The following is a 20,755-nucleotide window of genomic DNA, read 5'->3' as shown; positions in this document are numbered from 1 at the left end:
TCTAAATAATTTTTCCTAAATATCAGTGCAAATGAATATATCTGTATTGTGTAAACAAAGATTTCTTTAAGACTTCAGGATTGTTGTCACTAAATGTTACCATAAAAATCACTGAAACTTCAGAGTGAGCTGTTTTGGGTAATTGTCACTTTAATGATAGAATTACAGAGGCATTTTATACCTCAATTTGTGATTTTCTGAATTTGAGCCATATTTTAGCACTTACCTCCCATTTAGAGGAAGTAAGGCTGAGAAGAGGTGACTAACTCCTGATTGAGTATTTTGAAATGTCTGTCCTCTAAACCTCTGAAGCCTTGCTTGATGCGTGACAGTAGTTGGGAAATGTTCATCTTCTTGGTGAAACAAAAAAGTCAATAATACAAAGGGAAAATCTTCATGGTTCAGATTGATAGCTTAAAACAAAGAGCATGTCCACACCTTCTCTAATCAAATTCTTCTCTAGGTAATCCTTTATGTGTGAAATCAAGTTTTCTATAGGGTCTCATCCTTCTCTAACAATTCCGGGGGGAAAAAGGTTCCCTTTAATGAAAAACTTACAGTTGTACTCTAAATATTGCCAACTACTTAACAGCCCTAAGTATCTGGAACAGGAATGTTCTTCTGATACATACTATCCATGAGAGGTCCAAATATGTAAATGAACTTATATTCTAATATACTCTTTTTGTGGGGAAATTGGTCTTCATTACTTTCCTATAGATCTTTTTGATAAGAAAGTAGAAATAGCCAAATGTTACTCATTAGAATGACCTTTTAGAAAAGTCTGCATTAGGCTCTTTGGTAAATAATCTGTTTTAGTACACTCCATAAAAGGAAATCAAATATAGAGATACTATTAGATTTGAAAAAGACAAACAGGAAAGAGCCAAACGTGCAGAATGAATTCTGACACACCCGGGTGCATTTTTCTGAGATTCTGACTTAAGTGGATACTGTCTGCATTATTCCGAACTTCCTGACTTGCTTTTCCATGAGTTGGAGTAATTCAGCTTTAGACCTACTCTGAGTTAATCGTTCTATTATTGAAATGATAATGTATTTGTTATGACATGAAGAAATGGTTTGTAGAGAGGAGTTCAAAATGATCGTAGTCTCCCAGTTCCCAGAAAGACAATTACTGGAATACAAGAAAATATCTCAGTGTATTAAAGTGTGTGTTTTTTTAAGCATATATTTTTAAATGTAATAGATCATTTTATATGGTTTGCTCACCTGTTGATCTTTTTTTTTTTTTAGATCACAACTTTATCAGGAAATGAGTTCCTTCTGCAGTCAGATATTGACTTCATCATATTGGATTGGTTCCATGCTATCAAAAATGCAATTGACAGATTGGTATGTATTTGTTTTAGCTGTTACCTTTGTTAATTAGAATGTAATCTTTTAAACCTATTGCTTAAGCATATTATACACATACATTTAAGTAGATCCTATGAATTTAGAGTTATTAAGTTATTTTAATTTAAACAGTCACTAATTCCATTTTTGGAGAAGGCAACGAAGACAGGATTTTGAAACTAAATGACATTTTATTTCTCTCTTTAAAAATACAATGCATTCTTTTTTTTTTTCTGAAATAGCATAGACATTGATTTAGTGAAGGCTCTATGAAGCAAACAAGAACTTAATAACTACTAAATTTTCACATTTTCAGTTTATGCAATCTGTAATACATATTCTTGAAAATAAATATCAGTGTATTTAAGCCCATACTCACTGTTATAATACTAGTAAATAATAATCCTTTGTACTGATTTTCATTGTTCTTCCAGCTAAGCAAGATTGTTCTCGTGAAAATTACATATCTAGAACTTCATGAAATTACCCTAAATCACAAGTTTAAAGTATGTTCTTAAAAGAGTCAAATAATTTAAAACTACTCATTTTATACTGTTTCTCAACCAAACATCTTATTTAGGACACTGGTGTTTGCAAAATCTTGACAAGAAAATATTCTTGAGAGCTTTTAATAAGGTATAAAAATAATAATATTTTTGTGATTTTATTGTGGTTTAATTACACACTTCCGTTGTATTACTTTGGGATCAAAACTTTAAAAAATAAAATAGCAAGTAAGTTTTTCCCACTATCATTATTGTCCCCTTATCCAGGCATACGCATGTGCACACATACACACACATGCACACGCATTTTTTATCATTATGAGCAAACTCTGGGGTAAAACTGCCTGAGCATGAAAGTTTGAATCTGATTTTTCTAGCTGTGTGGCCTTAGGCAAATTGTTTATCTCTTTTGGCTTCAGTCGTCTTGTCTGGAAAATAAGGGTAATAAAATACCTACCTCATGGGATATCTGTGATGAGTAATTGAATTAATGCATGGGGTGCTTAGGCTATGCACAGAATTTAATAAGTAATATTATATATGTATATATACATATATATCATTTACAATTTAAAACTTAAGCTTAGCATAGGGACACTATTTCAAAATAATTATCTTATTACAAACTTCTTGTTAATCTAACATCAAAATAGATCACAGAACTATTTAGTGAATTTTTTTCTTCTATGTAAAATTGTTCCATCTATTTGTTATTTCCAGCCAAAGGATCCAAGTAGTCATTCAAGAAACCTGGAATTATTTAAAATCCAGAGATCCTCCAGTACTGAACTACTAAGTCACTATGATAGTGATACAAAAGAACAGAAACCAGAGCACAGAAAATCTTTAAGTAAGTATTTTTTTTGACTAGCTCATTTTAACTTTGTTTAAACTTAGTGCTTATGAAATGTAGATACAATGAAATGAGATTTGAACCAAACTGATGCTACTCATCGGAGAAGGCAATGGCACCCAATTCGTAGCCATTTCTTTAGCCAGGAATTCATGCATTCGAGGGCAGTCTGAGTGCTTTGCTCACATCATTGTTGGTAATGCCTTTTGAGAAAATAATTGTTCCAAGGTCATGGTCTCTGCTTACAGCAAACTTCTGAATCTAAGTAATAACCATGGCGTTCAGATTGGTGATTGATTTCAAGAGTGGGAAATGTCAAGCGTCTCCAAACCTTGGTATGCTGACTATTTGATTTTCATACATTAAAAGATATATGACTGACCTGACATAAACCAACAGGCTATGCAACTTTCCATTTGTTTCAACCACCAGAAAGATTTAGAAATGTGTAATGTGGACTAGATATCCTCCAAGGTCACATCTAGGTCTGATTTTCTAAAAAAAAAAAAAAAAAAAAGAATTTGAAGTGAAAAGGACCAGTCTGTTCACTTATATAGTGACCTTGAGCATAACTGTTAATCTTTTTCATGCTTTTTGTTGTGGTTGTTCAGTCACTAAGTCGTGTCCAACTTTGTGACCTCATGGACTGCAGCATGCCAGGCTTTCCTGTCCTTCACTATCTCCTGGAGTTTGCTCAAACTCATGTTCATTGAGTCAGTGATGCCATTCAGCCATCTCATATTCTGTCATCCCCTTTTCCTCCTGCTTTCAATATTTCCCAGCATCAGGGTCTTTTGGTGGCCAAAGTGTTGGACCTTCAGCTTCCCAGCATCAGTCCTATGAGTGAGTATTCAGGACTGATTTCCTTTAGGATTGACTGGTTTGATCACCTTGCTTTCCAAGAGACTCTCAAGAGTCTTCTATGTTTTCACCCTGTTTCTTCCTCAATAAAGAGTTATGGAAAGGTGTTGTGCATATCTCACAGAGTTAATTTGAATCTCAACTCCCTGAAAGAACAGTAGATATCTCTGGAATCAGAGTCTCAAAAATTATAGTACTTTTCTGGGATCATCTATCTACGTACATTCAGTCTTCTGAATCACCAGTTTTTCTGCCATTTCCATCTAACTAAAGATCAGATTATATCCTGTAATTATATCCTAGCTTTTTGAACTTAAGGAGAACTCAGTAAGAAGAGAAAGGCTGATTACAGAATATTTGCATATCTACATGCGTACATGTGTATTTGCATATCTACATGTGTACAGGGGCTTCCCTTGTAGCTCGGCTGGTAAAGAATCTGCCTGCAATGCAGGAGACCCCAGTTCCATTCCTGGATCAGGATGATCTCCTGGAGAAGGGATAAGCTACCTACTCCAGTATTCTTGGGCTTCCCTGGTGGCTCAGACAGTAAAGAATCCTCCTGCAATGCTGGAGACCTGGGTTGGATCCCTGGGTTGGGAAGATCCCTTGGAGAAGGGAATGGTTACCCACTCCAGTATTCTGGCCTGGAGAATTCCATGGACTGTATATCCATGGGGTTGCAGAAAGTCGGGCATGACTGAGCAACTTTCACTCACTCACTCATGTGTACACAAGTAAATATGCTGGATGACCATATATGTATATACATATATTTGTGTGCATCAGAGAATAATATATATATGTGTGTGTGTATATATATATATATATATATATATATATATACATGCACACACATACACACACACACATAAATATACATGTTCACTCCCCCACATGACAAAATAGAGGGAGGTTAGTTATATGTGATAATATATCTTCTAAATCTAAATTGTTATGAGTCTGAATCTAGAAACAGCATGATAACTTTGAGGAAGAGCACCCTTTCAAAATTGTCATTATTCAGAGAACCATGACATAATTTCAATATCCATTGGTACATATTTGGTTAGCCAGTTGTGTTAAGTTAGAACTTAAAATTATCAATGTTAATGTCTCAGACTCTATGGTGCATTAAAATTAAATTATTTGTGGAAAATAAGCAGTGCCATTTTAAAAAATTTTCCATATGATGGTACAGTATGATATTATCTCATCTGAGGATTTCTCTTTATTTCTTGCTCATTGTCCTTCTTGACTTAATATGGGTACAGACATAAGATTTTAGAATTAGAATTCGATTGTGAGTATGTAGCTAATGTTAACTGCATAAACATTTTGTAGTAGGTATAAAAAGAGAAGGAAATGGCAACCCACTCCAGTATTCTTGCCTAGAAAATCCTGTGGGCAGAGAAGCCTGGTGGGCTGCTGTCCGTAGGGTCGCACATAGTCAGACACAACTAAAGCGACTTAGTAGCAGCAGCAACAGTAGGTATAAAATGAGGTATGAGGAAATGAGCAGTAGCTCTGGAATCTCATATATAATTGCTGGTGTGGAGCAGACTTTGACACATTTCTAAAGTCTAAACCTCAGGAGAAAATTAAGGTTTGTAAAAGTATGTATGAGAAACATTGAGGTAAATGGATTTTGTATTCAACAATAGTCACTTGAAATGTTTTCAGACTATATCAGGGAAAAAAAATTCCTACAAGTAGAACACCAATCACCTGTTTCAAACTTTTTTTAGTGGGAAAGACAATTATTTATCTATTTTGGGCCTACATTTAGTCTTGTCTAAATACAAGGAAAGAGACATTAATTCTATTCATTTCAAAGTGTATTTAACTGTATAAGAACCTTATATTTGCTTTTTTCTTTGCAGTTAAAAAAATAATGATACCGAGAAAATATTGAGTACTTACTATCCAGGCATTGTTCTAAGCGCATGTGTTACACTGATTACTTAATCCTCCAGTAACCCAATGACATAGGTACTATTATTAACCCTATTTTATAGATAGGAAACTGAGGCACAGAAAATTAAAACAACTTGTACAAAGACAAGTTACGGAGACCAGTTTCAAACTCAAGGAAACCAATATTAGACTCAGTGCTTTTAGCAATAAAACTAGAATGAAGTGAACAAATAAAAGGTACACTTAGTTTATATCAACCTTGGACTTGGATGGAAATATTAAAAATGATATCCATATAAATCAATAAACTTAAATAGAGACCCAAAAACATATTAGCAAAAGAATTAAAACCAGATGTTGACTTTGGACTTTGAATTTACTGTTAAACTAAAAGGGTCATTTAATCTTTAACACTAGTCCTAATTTTAGAAAATGCTTCTTTTCTGTATTTTGGTAGATATTAATAGTTTTAAGCCTTTTTTAGGGCTAATCTATTTTTTGCACAGTAGGATACTGTTAATATTCATCCATTACTTTGAATTAAGTTCTTTCAGTATTTACATATTCATTTTCATTTGAAAGGCATAATGATTGACCCACCCATACAGTATCAAATTAGCTAGGCATTTGAAATAGTGATTGGCATATTTTATATCTGATGCTTTTTACAATATTTTCTGAAGAAATAGGCCCTATGAAACCTCTCTGATCTTAGTTCCAGATTTGAACACCCAAACTTAGGTTTTTAAAGCATGCATTTGGTTTTACAACACCCTCTTGAGATTAAATAATTATATGAAGTTAGAGATTCACAACATCTCCTTCCTTATTAGCAGTCTAAGCACAAACTTTACTGTCAGTTTGCTGCCTTTGGCTTCCTGTGCCCTTGATGTTCCCACGAGTTTTGTCGCCAAGATTGTAGACAGATAAAGCCAGAATTACTTTTTTTAAAGGCATGTGAACATCATTAGCAGCTAACAGGTGGTCATTTCATTGTCCAGTTTCTCTGTATAACATGGGAAAAATATGTACTCTCAGTGAGTGAATTCAGAAAGTTAAGTGCTTAAATATACTCTCCTTTTAAAAATATGATTCTAACCTGCCAACACTATTAAGTACTAATCAGATATTTTAAGATATCAGTTGAGTCTAACAGACAAGAAGCCAGAACATTCAATGTGAGGGCCAAATCACTGTGGGAAATTCAGGACACCAGCATGGGATGAGAGTGGGAGCGCTGCTCTCCAGGGACGGCTGTTATGGAAAGTGGAGAATCAATCAAAGAAAATGCTAACATATTTTTCCAAGGAAAGAGAACTGTCTTCCACTGATGGCCTCAAATATAAACCCAAAAAGTCTTGGAGAGCTTTCTCAACTTTTCTGAGCTTTACTCTCTAGATCTATAAAAATGGATCTACTACTGTCCTTGCAGCATCGACTGAGAATGTGAAATTAGATATGTAAATACTTAGTTCACAACAGGCACTCAATAAGTAGGAGCTCTTATTATTATCCTCTGTGTCCCCAAGCAGATGGCACCAAAATAGGGCATGAGCCAAGGGTGGTATCTGATGAAAGATTGGAGCAGGGCACATATACTTCACATCCTCTCTCTGAGTGTAAATAAAATAGGGGAAAGGAGTCAGACCTGTATATGGGAGTTATGGCTGCAAAAATCTAAATATGAACAGCTGGTCTTTCCCCTGGCCACTCCCCAGGTGAAAATGGCAGCCAGGACATTCTTGGGAGCAACACACCAGGAACTCATACAAGGGAGCCAAGAGATACTCTTGATTCTTTTATCCCCAGAAGAGCAGGTCATTAAGAAGTCCCAGTTGATGGAAAGGATTCAGCATCTAGACATTTCACCATTGCTTTATCCATAGCTCTAGTTTACTCACTCATCGTGTATTTATTGTTTTTCATTAATAGATATACCTAAAGGCATGTAACTAAAATTCTTGGCTCCATTCATCTGTATTTCCAATTTTTTAAAATTATTTTTGCATTTAGGTTATGTGTAAGGAGTAATATGTTTCAGGTTCATCAATTGCTGAGCTATAAAATCCATATATGGGAATCTTGAATAAATTTTATGAAAAATTGATACTTAGCATTATAAATAAACACCCCCAAATGAACATAATTTAGAAGAATAAAATCAGACATAATAGAATCAAAAGGAAATGGGTTTCCTTTTAGCTGTGCTTTGATGAAAGTATCATAAAAACCAAAAGTGTTCTGGGTGAAATCCTAAAAGTATTTAGATATGAATTTCCTAATTCCACAGCTTCTTACCAATGTGTAATAAAAATGTATGTATAAGGCTTCAGGAATAAAGATAAGAATGGAATAACTGGATTCACATATTTATACAGTCTAGAAAATTTAAATGCTTGTGAAACTTTAGTGATATCTTTGTTTAAAATTTTGCCTGCAAATAATGATCACACCAAGTTAAAACAAGTGTGATAGAGAAGGCAGTTAATTTTTGTACTAATCTAAATGGTGATAATACTGGCCATCCACAACTATGAGTAGACTATGTTCTCAAAATCCAGTTTTAAACTGATTGCTTAGACCTCAACGTATTTTCAAAAGGAAATCGTATACCAGCCACAGAAGCACGCTTGAATCTTAGGCAATCATTTCAAATGCTGCTTTCAGTAAACAATTCATTCTGAATTTGTTGCACCTCTGGCCCTAGAAGATCTGCCTTCCAAGTAGCTTTGCTTTCCATCTGATTTCCTTTTTCCTCCTCCCACACCCTTGCACCAGCTCCACCAATACAATTAGGATTCTCAGAATGACTTTGGCCAGGAGGTTCCTGGACCCTGAAAATCCCCAGTGATGGTAGGGAGGGAATACAAGAAATAGTGAGAAAATGAGAAGAAGGTGGACTGGAGAGGAAGTTTTTGCAGCATGGGCGGGGGAACTGAATCCTCAGCTGTTCTATGTAAGAAATATGTATAATGACAGATTAGTCTGGCATTGTCCCGAATTCTAACATTTGTGGAATCTGGGTGGTATCTATAAAAGTGATCATGGTGCTATCGTTTTCTGTATGTCTGAAAGTTTCACAATTAAAAACTGGAGCATACACACATGGACAATTATTACTCATGTTCAAAATTCAATAAAAAAAATACATATTTTCAAACTGCAGTTTTAAAATTTTAAAAGAAGGATCAAATTTTCTTTATATGAGTTACATTAAGACCTCTTTAAATATAAAACATTAAGTCACTGTTTTCCTCCTTTATCTCCAAAAGCCAGTATATGTTCTCTTATGACTATTGTGACCTTTCTGATAACTATATAATTAATAAAATTTATTAAAATGTTTATTATTATCCAAAATGGAAAAGTCATACTAGTTTCTTGGATAGATATGTAATTAGCAATTGTTTGAAACATATTGTGAGGGCTGTTATGGAGACTCATATAAATACATATTTTAAAGTTTCTTCTTATTAAGAATTTTGTATGAAACAGCCTAATCTTGCCAATGCATGAAAGTAATAAGATGAATAAGCCATCTGCCAAGAAAATGAAAACAATATTAAAATTGCACAAATAAATTATATCTATCTTTGAAAAAAGAGAAACTCTTACCTGGACACAACAAAAAATCATAATAGTTGTGTAGAATATTATGGGTTATTGTGTTTTAGTGAGTTTCAGATTCAAGTAAGACGGTCAATTATCTGATTCTTTTTTTCCCACTAAAATCAATATTGGTACCCTGGCACCAGTTTCATTCAATATCCAGCTGAGAAAAATAAACTATTGAACTAAAGTGTGAAAATAAAAATAATTTTGTTTTACTATAGTTATAAGACAGATAATTCTGAGAAACAGTGAGTGTCAATTCTCTTCTTGATTATTTTTTACAGGTTAAGGGAGTTCTTTATTTCAACATATTCCAATTTGGTGAAGAAAAAAATAAAAAGTTTTAAAAGGGCATTTACAGTGCCAAAGCTGGAACATTATGAGAAAAAAATAACCCAGTAAAGATTAGATGCACACTTGATAATCAGGCATCTGAATTACTTTGTCAAAACAGTATTATTCATGAAGGTTCCAGGGCTTCACCAAGGCACTATGTGACCACAGCAATTGTTCTGACATGTGTTCCCAAGATAGTTAGCAGCAATTCAACTTTCCTGGGGCCCATAGATTACAGACTCTTCAAAACATTCAGTTCTCCATGAATCATCGGATAAGCAGACTTAGTTATAAGCTGAGCAAAGAATGTTCTGATTAATCTCTTCCTTCCCATCCAAGGGGTTGATCTCGCTCTTTGACCTGTGGGTGTCCATTGTCATGTATCTTGTAGCATCAGCTACTCTGAAAGTCTATCTAACCCTATCAGCACTCAAGCACTAGATCACCCCGTCTCCTCTTGACCCTGGCAGTAACTCCCTGACCATTTTTCCCCTTAGATGAACTGCATTTAATCAATTTCTGATTTCATTAGGTCAAATGGCATCTTTCTTTCAATAATAGGCCAAATCCAGAGGGCTTCTTTGCTCTAACTCTACAGCAATATTTCCTTAGCATTAATACACTACTGTGATTGTAAACAACAGAAAAAATATCCTTTGATTTCCTCTAAAAATTTCTCCTATCTTTATTCCATGAACCTAGAATGGGCTTATATTAATATTTTATTGTTAAGTTAGATGTATAATATGTGTTCACCAGTGTCACATCAAGTTTACAGTATATTAGCTAGACATGATATTTAAAGCATTCTTATATTGAATCCCTGTGCAGAAAGAAAGCATTCTTTTGAATGTAAGTGATCAACTCTTTTTGTATATAGAATTTATTTGGTATACTCATTGTAGTTTCTGGTGTATAGGAATAATGCTACTTTTTTTTTTAATCCTAAATAAAAATTAATTTGCATTTTAATCTCTTTATTTGGGTGTCTCAAATAAGCCCAATATTAGGCTTAGGGTAAACATTTAACTGTAAACATGTATAATCAATGCTATTTTTTTGGAAAATAAGTTTATTTCTCATTACTCATTACTATGTAAGTCCACATCCATGTAAGGAAAATCAGGTATTGCTTTCATCTCAAAGTATGAGTTGTATCCAAAACTACTAGCTTTTTTCATCCAAATTCAGTAAAACGTGAATATATTTCCATCCAAATTCAATAAAATGTGAATATAACGTTTGCTTCCTTCAAGAAATGCCTTGTGGATGACTTGAGAATGGTAAATCAGTCTGCCAATTCATCTTTCTTTGATTATTTAAGTAGCACCTGAAGCCAAATACTCCTGCTACCCAATTTAAGTACTGTAAATAATAGACTATTTTGTATCCAAAATTAATAACCTGAGAAAATAGAGGTAAAATAGGAGAGGCAATGGTCAAATGCAAAATATGACTGGGAGAGTACCATCAGAGATGGTGTCCTCTGAACTAGAGTCAAAAGTTAAGAACAATTTCTAATCAAATTACTGCATTGGAATGACTCAAGTAAAAGTTCCTCAACAGAAAGGTCTTTATGACTTGGGTCCCCTTCTCTGGCTGTTTCCCACCCCTCTCTGACCCGTGATTTATGTTCAGGAAAATGATGCTGATATAATCCTTGATACATACCATTCTGTGCTGATGTTTCCATTTAACTCAAGGTCTTCTTTTTGCTAGATTAACATCCTGTTTGACTCACCTCAAGCTACACTTCCTCCAAAAGCGTTCCCAAATTTCTGTGGTGAGTCAGGAGATCCTCAATATTCAGTACATATCTCTTCCATTGCAATAGACAAAGTGTATTACAACAAGCTAGGTATCAATGTCTGTTTGTCTATCCACTAGACTACTAGACTCTGAAGAAGACTCTGTCTCATTTACCTTTATCTGCAACTAGCAAAGTGGCTTAATGATATTTGAAAGTATTCAGAAATGTGCAATGATAAATTAGTGAATGAATAGATGAGGGTATTCAAATGATCATTACTAATATACTTCTCATTCTGTGCTAAAAATTAAGATAAAATTGCTAAAATATTTTTAGGAAAGTAATAGATTATTGCTTCATCCTGGCTACTTGTGCTGGTTGGTATTTTAAAGTCAGTATTTGTATGCCTCTCTGAATTTTCTCTTAGGACTGTGAATCTCAAAGAAATGACATTTTTTAATAGGTCTCATGCACTGTACCTAGCAACATCAGGTACACATATCTGTTTTATCACACAATGAAGATGAAAATGACTAAGATTTGGAGGAGAGAGAAGAGAAAATCCTAGTTCCTTTGCTTAAAGTTACTGTCCTCTCAGCATATTTCTATCATGCCTTCTAGCCTCCAGTTTTAATTGAGAGAATCATTCTGGTTCATAGTAATTCTTGATGCTGTCCTGTGGGCTCTGACTTAGAATTTTCAAGGCTCTATTGGAGGCAAGGAAAAAGGAAAAACTCTATAATGTATAAAAAGATAGTAATAGTAGTTTTGATAATTTTTAGAAGACTGAGAATAGTTTCCTCTATGGTCAGTATATTTGAAAAAATCTAGGAAATTTATGAAAATCCACACAAAAGTTAGAAAAGGGTACATGTCTTCTTCAAAAGGTTGTTGGGATTGTGTTAAAAATTTGTGTCTAAGAATCTGAAATTGTATGTACAATTTTTACCTCCAAGATAAACTAGCCATAAGATTTGGACAAGTTTCTTAAGTTTCTGGAAACTGACTTTATAGGTAAATCAGTGGATACTTTTAATATAAATCTAACCTATATATACACAATATGTACATGATCTAAGGAGATAATTTTAATATATATATTAGGTCCAAGGATAATATATATACTATATCTAAAATATATTCAAAAACTATATATATTTTTATTACAGTATAGATATCAGACATAATGATTTCTAAATGGGCATATTCTAAGTAAAATAATCATGACCTGTGTCTGCTATAAATTCATCAAATCTTCTCTTTAGAAATATAAAGGGAATGCACTTTGCCAATGATTTGTAAGGTTGGCAAAATCAGACTAAATAAATGCATAATTTATCAAAGGCTTATTTTTTAATATCTTTATTCCATTGATTCCCATAACATTATATACACTTTAATCTTCCATTCCCTTAAGAGATTCTGAGAGTTATGAGGAATAAAACATTGGTTTTCCCATTCCTGAGTGTGAACCTAATGTTGTAGCAATCTCTAGAGATTAAATGTCACCCAGTGTCACTTGCCTATTCTTTTTTGCATAAACGAACAAAATGATGCAATGGTAAAATTTTGACAAAAAGTTATATAATTTCACCTAAAAAGCAAGGAAAGATTTTGTTTGATTTTAATGTTTTATACATACATATATGTGTATATATGTATATATACCTATAAATTCTACTATATATTATATACGTGCACATATATACATATACTTGACTTCCCTGGTGGCTCAGATGGTAAAAGCGTCTGCCTACAATGCAGGAGACCCGGGTTTGATCCTTGGGTCAGGAAGACCCCCTGGAGAAGGAAATGGCAACCCACTCCAGTACTTTTGCCTGGAAAATCCCATGGACGGAGAAACCTGGTAGGCTACAATCGATGGTGTCGCAAAGAGTCGGACAGGACTGAACGACTGCATTTTCACTTTCACATATACTCACATGAACTAAGCTAAATATCATAACTCACCTGGTGATAGATAGCTTTTTTTGACTAAAGGAAAAATATCAAAACCACATGATTACAGAGCCACTTATAAGGAGTAAACCAAAAGATGATAAAAGTCGGTCTCACCAAGGCACACTCTATTGACAGACTGGTAGGTATCCTAGGATGCTCCTATATCTGCTTGGATGAAGGGAGTTCATATGTGGCAGGAGCAGTCCTAGCTGACCAAGGCTTCTGTCATTTGCTGAAGCCAGGATCTCCCTGTTCCATTAGACTGCAAATGCCTGCGGTATAAATCATGACCTTCTGATGATTACTTCTCTTCATCTGCATTATCTAAGAACAGAGTCCAAAATATAGTAGAGTCCAATATTAAAGGTCTGAATGGGTGTGGGGCACCCAAGATGGATGTGTCATAGAGGAGAGGTCTGACAGAATGTGGTCCACTGGAGAAGGAAATGGCAAGCCACTTCAGTAGTCTTGCCTTGAGAACCCCATGAACAGTATGAAAAGGCAAAAAGATAGGACACTGAAAGATGAACTCCCCAGGTCAGTAGGTGCCCAATATGCTACTGGAGATCAGTGGAGAAATAACTCCAGAAAGAATGAAGGGATGGAGCCAAAGGAAAAACAACACCCATTTGTGGATGGGGCTGGTGATAGAAGTAAGGTTCAATGCTGTAAAGAGCAATATTTCATAAGAACCTGGAATGTTAGGTCTATGAATCAAGGCAAATTGGAAGTGGTCAAACAGGATATGGCAAGAGTGAATATCGACATTCTAGGAATCAGCGAACTAAGATGGACTGGAATGGGTGAATTTAACTCAGATGACCATTATATCTACTACTGTGGGCAGGAATCATTTAGAAGAAATGGAGTGGCCATCATAGGCAACAAAAGAGTCTGAAATGCATTACTTGGATGCAATCTCAAAAACGAAAGAATGATTTCTGTTCGTTTCCAAGGCAAACCATTCAATATCATGGTAATCCAAGTCTATGCCCTGACCAGTAACGCTGAAGAAGCTGAAGTTGAACGGTTCTATGAAGACCTACAAGACCTTCTAGAACACCCCCAAAAGATGTCCTTTTCATTATAACAGGGGACTGGAATGCAAAAGTAGGAAGTCAAGAAACACCTGGAGTAACAGGCAAATTTGGCCTTGGAGTACAGAATGAAGCAGGGCAAAGGCTAATGGAGTTTTGCCAAGAGAACGCACTGGTCAGAGCAAACACCCTCTTCCAACAACACAAGAGAAGACTCTACACATGGACATCACCAGATGGTCAACACTGAAATCAGATTGATTATATTCTTTGCAGCCAAAGATGGAGAAGCTCTATACAGTCAGCAAAAACAAGACAGGAGCTGACTATGGCTCAGATCATGAACTTCTTATTGCCAAATTCAGACTTAAATTGGAGAAACTGGGGAAAACCACAAGACCATTCAGGTATGACCTAAATCAAATCCCTTATGACTATACAGTGGAAGTGAGAAATAGATTTAAGGGACTAGATCTGATAGAATGCCTGATGAACTATGGATGGAGATTCATGACATTGTATAGGAGACAGGGATAAAGACCATCCCCAAGAAAAGAAATACAAAAAAGCAAAATGGCTGTCTAAGGAGACCTTACAAATCGCTATGAAAAGAAGAGATGTGAGAAGAAAAGGAGAAAAGGAAAGATATACCCATTTGAATGCAGAGTTCCAAAGAATAGCAAGGAGAGATAAGAAAGCCTTCCTCAGCGATCAATGCAAAGAAATAGAGGGAAACAACAGAATGGGAAAGAATAGAGATCTCTTCAAGAAAATTAGAGATACCAAGGGAATATTTCATCCAAAGATGGGCTCAATAAAGGACAGAAATGGTAGGGACCTAACAGAAGCAGAATATATTAAGAATAGGCCGCAAGAATACACAGAAGAACTGTACAAAAAAGATCCTCACTACCCAGAAAATCGTGATGGTGTGATCTCACCTAGAGCCAGACATCCTGTAATGTGATGTCAAGTGGGCCTTAGAAAGCATCACTATGAACAAACCTAGTGGAGTTGATGGAATTCCAGTTGAGCTATTTCAAATCATAAAAGATGATGCTGTGAATGTGCTGCACTCAATATGTCAGCAAATTTGGAACACTCAGCAGTGGCCACAGGACTGGAAAAGATCAGTTTTCATTCCAATCCCAAAGAAATCCAATGCCAAACAATGCTCAAACTACCACACAATTTCACTCACCTCACACGCTAGTAAAGTAATGCTCAAAATTCACCAAGCCAGGCTTCAGCAATACGTGAACCGTGAACTTCCAGATGTTCAAGCTGGTTTTATAAAAGGCAGAGGAACCAGAGATCAAATTGCCAACATCTGCTGGATCATGGAAAAAGTAAGAGAGTTCCAGAAAAACATCTATGTCTGCTTTATTGACTATGCCAAAGCCTTTGACTATGTGGATCACAATAAACTGTGGAAAATTCTGAAAGACATGGGAATACCAGACCATCTATCCTGTCTCTTGAGAAACCTATATGCAGGTCAGGAAGCAACAGTTAAAACTGGACATGGAACAACAGACTGATTCCAAATAGGAAAAGGAGTATGTCAAGGCTGTATATTGTTACCCTGCTTATTTAATTTATATGCAGAGTACATCATGAGAAATGCTGGGCTGGAGGAAGCACAAGCTGGAATCAAGACTGCCGGGAGAAATATCAATAATCTCAGATATGCAAATGACACCACCCTTATGGCAGAAAGTGAAGAAGAACTAAAGAGCCTCTTGATGAAAGTGAAAGAGGAGAGTGAAAAAGTTGGCTTAAAGCTCAACATTCAGAAAACGAAGACCATGGCATCTGGTCCCGTCACTTCATGGCAAATAGATGGGGAAATAATGGAAAACAGTGGCTGACTTATTTTTCTGGGCTCCAAAATCACTGCAGATACTGATTGTAGCCATGAAATTAAAAGATGCTTACTCCTTGGAAGGAAAGTTATGACCAACCTAGATAGCATATTAAAAAGCAGAGACATTACTTTGTTAACAAAGTCCATCTAGTCAAGGCTATGGTTTTTCCAGTAGTCATGTATGGAGGTGAGAATTGGACTGTAACAAAAGCTGAGCACCAATGAATTGATGCTTTTGAACTGTGGTGTTAGAGAAGACTCTTGAGAGTCCCTTGGACTGCAAGGAGATCCAACCAGTCCATCCTAAAGGAAATCAGTCCTTAATGTTCATTGGAAGGACTGATGCTGAAGCTGAAGCTCAAGCTCCAATACTTTGACCACCTGATGTGAAGAGCTGATTTATATGAAAAGACCCTGCTGCTGAGAAAGATTGAGGGCAGGAGGAGAAGGGGATGACAGAGGATGAGATGGTTGGATGGCATCACCAACTCAATGAACATGGGTTTAGGTAGACTCTGGCAGTTGGTGATGGACAGGGAGGCCTGGTGTGCTGCAGTTCACGGGGTCTCAAAGAGTCGGACACGACTGAATGACTGAACTGAACTGAGGATTAGTTTACATATGGTTATTATCATGTTTGCCATGCCATTACACTGATTTTGGTTGTCTGTGCGTGTTAAATCGCTTCAGTCGTGTCTGGTTCTTTATGACCCCATCGACTGTAGCCTGCCAGGCTTTCTGTCCATGAGATTCTCCAGGCAAGAATACTGGAGAGGGTTGCCATGGCCTCCTCCAGGGGAATCTTCCTGACCCAGGGATCAAACCTGCATCTTTTATATCACCTGCATTGGCAGGCAGGTTTTTTGCCACTAGCACTGTTGTTGAATATTTATTTCATCTTATCAAACTCTTTCAACTCCTGATTGCAGATTAAGACAGAACCAACTTAAACTCTCCTCATAACTTTTGCCTGGGTCACACCCATGATGTGAAGTCTGAATTATCCATGTCAGAAAGTCAATAACACTAGCTAAACAATAACAATAATGAAAATTAAGCCAAGAATAAACTAAGACAAAGAGAAGACAAAGAGTGAAGAAACCAAAGCTCCAAACAAGGAAAAGATTCATTAATTTTCTGGATGTGCTCACATGCAAAGTCCATCTGAAATGCTACTTACCTCTCATTTTCCATTTGACTCTTTTGGGGATATATGTTATAAATAGCTTTCTTTTGTTATTTCTCTTTGCCAAAGGCAAAATTGTAGTATTTTATGGCTTAAATGTCCTTTATTTTGATGTTCTTAGGTACCTGAATGTATTTCCCATTGTCCTTTCAGGTTAACTGTCATAATTATGAATGATCCCCATGACTTACTCATAGAGTAAGTTTATATGTTGTGCCTGCCAAAACAATCAAGGCCTACCAGCTTGCAGCTTAGTGAAGCACTTTAGGAAAAAATGCAAAAAATAAAAGTAGGCTCACAATTTAGTTATCAAAAAATAAAGGACATATTCCATATAAAGTCTGATTAATCCTTCTAGTAATATGAAATTGCACTTGCCAGTGAGAGGTAATAATAGTTATCTTGGAAATAAAGCATGGTTTTCTCAGATCCACCTTTGTTTATTCCAGGAAATGCAAACTAAACTGAGCAAATGATAATCTTTTCTAAGACTCTGCTTCACAAATTTGCCCCTAAATGCCCAGTCTTTTAAAGTTGGGTGAATGGTAATGAAACATATTGAAAGAGTAGCCTCAAAACTTTAGTAATGCCTGGATGCATTTCACTTACTTAGTTATATTACTCTAGGACAGGTTACATCAGAATAATTAATCTTATTTTTTTTTCCCTCATCAGTACCTAGGTTTGTTATTGAGGTTCTATGCCTTATTTTTAAATTGGGCATAACTGATTTCACAGAAGGGGTTGACTGAGAACCCATGCAATTTTTGCTTAACTTATTTTTATTGAACAAAATCCAGAATTTTAGTCAAGAAGCATTAGATATTAATCACATGCAAGTAAAATTTCCTTTACCTTCCAGCATAGCAATAGTGGGTCATTACAGAATGATAAGAAGTGAGCTCTCTTAATACTCTTTACAATTGCATAAAAGCAATCATTTTTCATAAGTCTTAGAAGAAGCTTTTAACTATTACTTGAGAAGCATATTGGAATATTAGAATATATTATGTTGTATTATTATAGATGTGACTTGTGAATTGAAAAAAAAAAGTTCTCTGATTCGAGACTCTTAGAAGTTATCCTTTTCAGCTTGAATAGTTTTCTTTAACACAGTTTGTGATTCTATAATATTTTTGTGTGGCAAGTAGAGACCATTTTGCTGAAATATAAATTCCAGTATTATTTCTTAATTATTGCACTCTTAACTTTAAAGAAAATTAGAGGACAAATGCAATATTTTCTACTGCAGTTAAGTAACAACAGTTGGTGATACTTAATTTAAGGTGAGTCAGTTTAGAGAAAAAATTAAAACAAATCCCTCCTCTAAATTATTATCGCCTTTCTCCTTCCTTTCCTTGTAACCACTTCTCATCTTTGACTTTGAAACCCAACAGTTTAAACTTGGTTCTTATTTCAGTGGGCTAATCCCCTTTCATAAATCATGCTCAAGAGCTGAAATAATTTGCACATCATTTAAAGAGTATTTGCTTTGAAATATTCACCTCAAGCCCTTTTGTATATCCTTTCTCTCTAAAGATTTGTAGTATTTGTTTTGTTCTCTGAGGTATAAAAGACCTGGATAAACTTTATTCCTGTTGTTTCAAGATTAGTTAACGAAAATGCATATTAATTCAGCAGGGACTGGAACAAACCTCAGTAAAGATGATCATACATGTGCCTCTCGGGAATAGCAAAAGTACAAAATGTCAGTCTTCAAATCTCCTCGGACTTCCTCAAAGAAGCATTGAGGGATTTAAATTTCCAGAGTATGTCTACAAATGTATTTTCTTTGTTGTGGAGAACAGGATCCATACTGATTATTTTTCCCAAGAAAATTGATTCTACTTTTTATTTAAACAAAAATTAAGCTATCTACAAAGTGGCTCTTCAAGAATACAGGGAGAAATTGCCACAAAAAAGGTAAATTTAACATCAACAAATTATATTCCTGACATGCCACTAAATTTTTAACTTCTTTTGTTTCAGAAGTCAAATCCCCAAATAAATTTTAACAGAGCATCCATATCCTTTTTCCCTAAAAAAACTGGAATTAAAAGGACCTCATAACATCAGAATTAAGCTTACGGGGGCAGGGAGGCCTGGCGTGCTGCACTTAATGGGGTCGCAAAGAGTCGGACAGGACTGAGTGACTGAACTGAACTGAATGGGGGCTTCCCAGGTGGTGCTAGTGGTAAAGATCCTGCCTGCTTATGCAGGAGGCATAAGAGGTGCAGATTCGATCCTGGGTCAGGAAGATCGCCTGGAGGAGGGCATGGCAACCCACTCCAGTGTTCATGCCTGGAGAATCCCATGGACAGAGGAGCTGTGGTCCATAGGGTTGCAAAGAGTCAGACACAACTCATGGAGGTAAAGTTCAAGGATACATTTAAATTTATAAACTCAAATTTTCAATTTGCTAGTAAACCCAGAAAAAAGTGTCAATTTCTCCAAATAATATATCTGTTCTGTATGGGAAAATGTGCCCTATTCTTTTCCTAAACTGAAAATGCCATAAACTTTGGCACATAAGTGCTTATCTGGAAATGACTGAGTGGATTCAAGAATAATAAATCACTATATGGATCCAGCCACCCACATTCTTGTTCCATTTCTCTCCTTTACAAGTGTAGTAACAGACATTTCCATAGTCCTCGGGGTGCCAAACTTTGCACCATTAGGAAAATCTGAAAGTAGCTTGATTTATCTTCCTCACTCAGTTAGCTAAGACCCAACTAAGTAAAAATCAGCAGGAATGAACTGGACTCACTAAACTTTTCTAATAGGGAGATGCAACAATTAGAACTTTCCTCCTTTGCCACTTCAGTTTGCTTTGGATGTGAAGCCTCTTGTGAAAAATATTCAGATGAGATCTCACATTATAGGTGCATGGCTGGATGATGCTGACTCTGAGTTTTCATTATACACAGAGGATTGTCTGCTTTTGCAATTAATCCAGACACAATCCTCTTGGTACTTAGGGAGGAATGTGGAAGAAATAGCCATTTTATAAGTTGTAAACTCCTAAATTACCCTAAATTAGAGACACTATTAATCGGACACTTAGATATAGATAGGATCTGCTCATTGTGTAGGCTCATCTTCCCCTGATGGAGAAATCAATTAAATATTTAGGATGTGGAATACCTTCCAGGTTGGATAATGCATTTCATTTAAATTATGGCCCTCCAATTTGAAACATTAAAGGGGATCTTAACGGATGGAAGCACATTACTGTCTCTTGGATTGGGCGCATTAACACTTTAAAAATGAATGTGCTTCCCAGGATTTCCTATTTGTTCCACCAGCTGCCTGTCGATGTGCCAGATAAACAGTTTAAGGATAAGTATGTGAAAGATGCATGTGTAACATTCTGTGTTCTGAGGTGCACCCGTGGAGGAGAAGTCCCCCAACTGTGACCCTCCCCTTTAGATGTTTTTTCTCAATGTCCTAGCAATCTAAAATGGGAGGGCTCATTTGATCATGGGTGAGTAAAAAGGAAAACCAAA

The 20,755-nt window shown here is 35.7% G+C and overlaps 1 protein-coding gene across 1 annotated transcript in view; it reads left to right on the top strand.

Moving 5' to 3' along the window:
* The window catches only part of ARHGAP15 (Rho GTPase activating protein 15), a 698,712-nt gene that overhangs the window by 349,350 nt on the left and 328,607 nt on the right, over window positions 1–20,755 (top strand). The window contains exons 7-8 of the mRNA XM_027561624.1: window positions 1,258–1,356; window positions 2,586–2,715. Of these exons, the coding sequence (XP_027417425.1) occupies window positions 1,258–1,356; window positions 2,586–2,715 (229 nt within the window). The remainder of the gene's footprint in view (window positions 1–1,257; window positions 1,357–2,585; window positions 2,716–20,755) is intronic.

The sequence above is a fragment of the Bos indicus x Bos taurus genome, chromosome 2 (assembly GCF_003369695.1).
Source record: "Bos indicus x Bos taurus breed Angus x Brahman F1 hybrid chromosome 2, Bos_hybrid_MaternalHap_v2.0, whole genome shotgun sequence".
NCBI lineage: Eukaryota > Metazoa > Chordata > Mammalia > Artiodactyla > Bovidae > Bos > Bos indicus x Bos taurus.
Note: the sequence above shows the minus strand (reverse complement) of the source record. Positions and strands in the feature narration are given on the sequence as shown.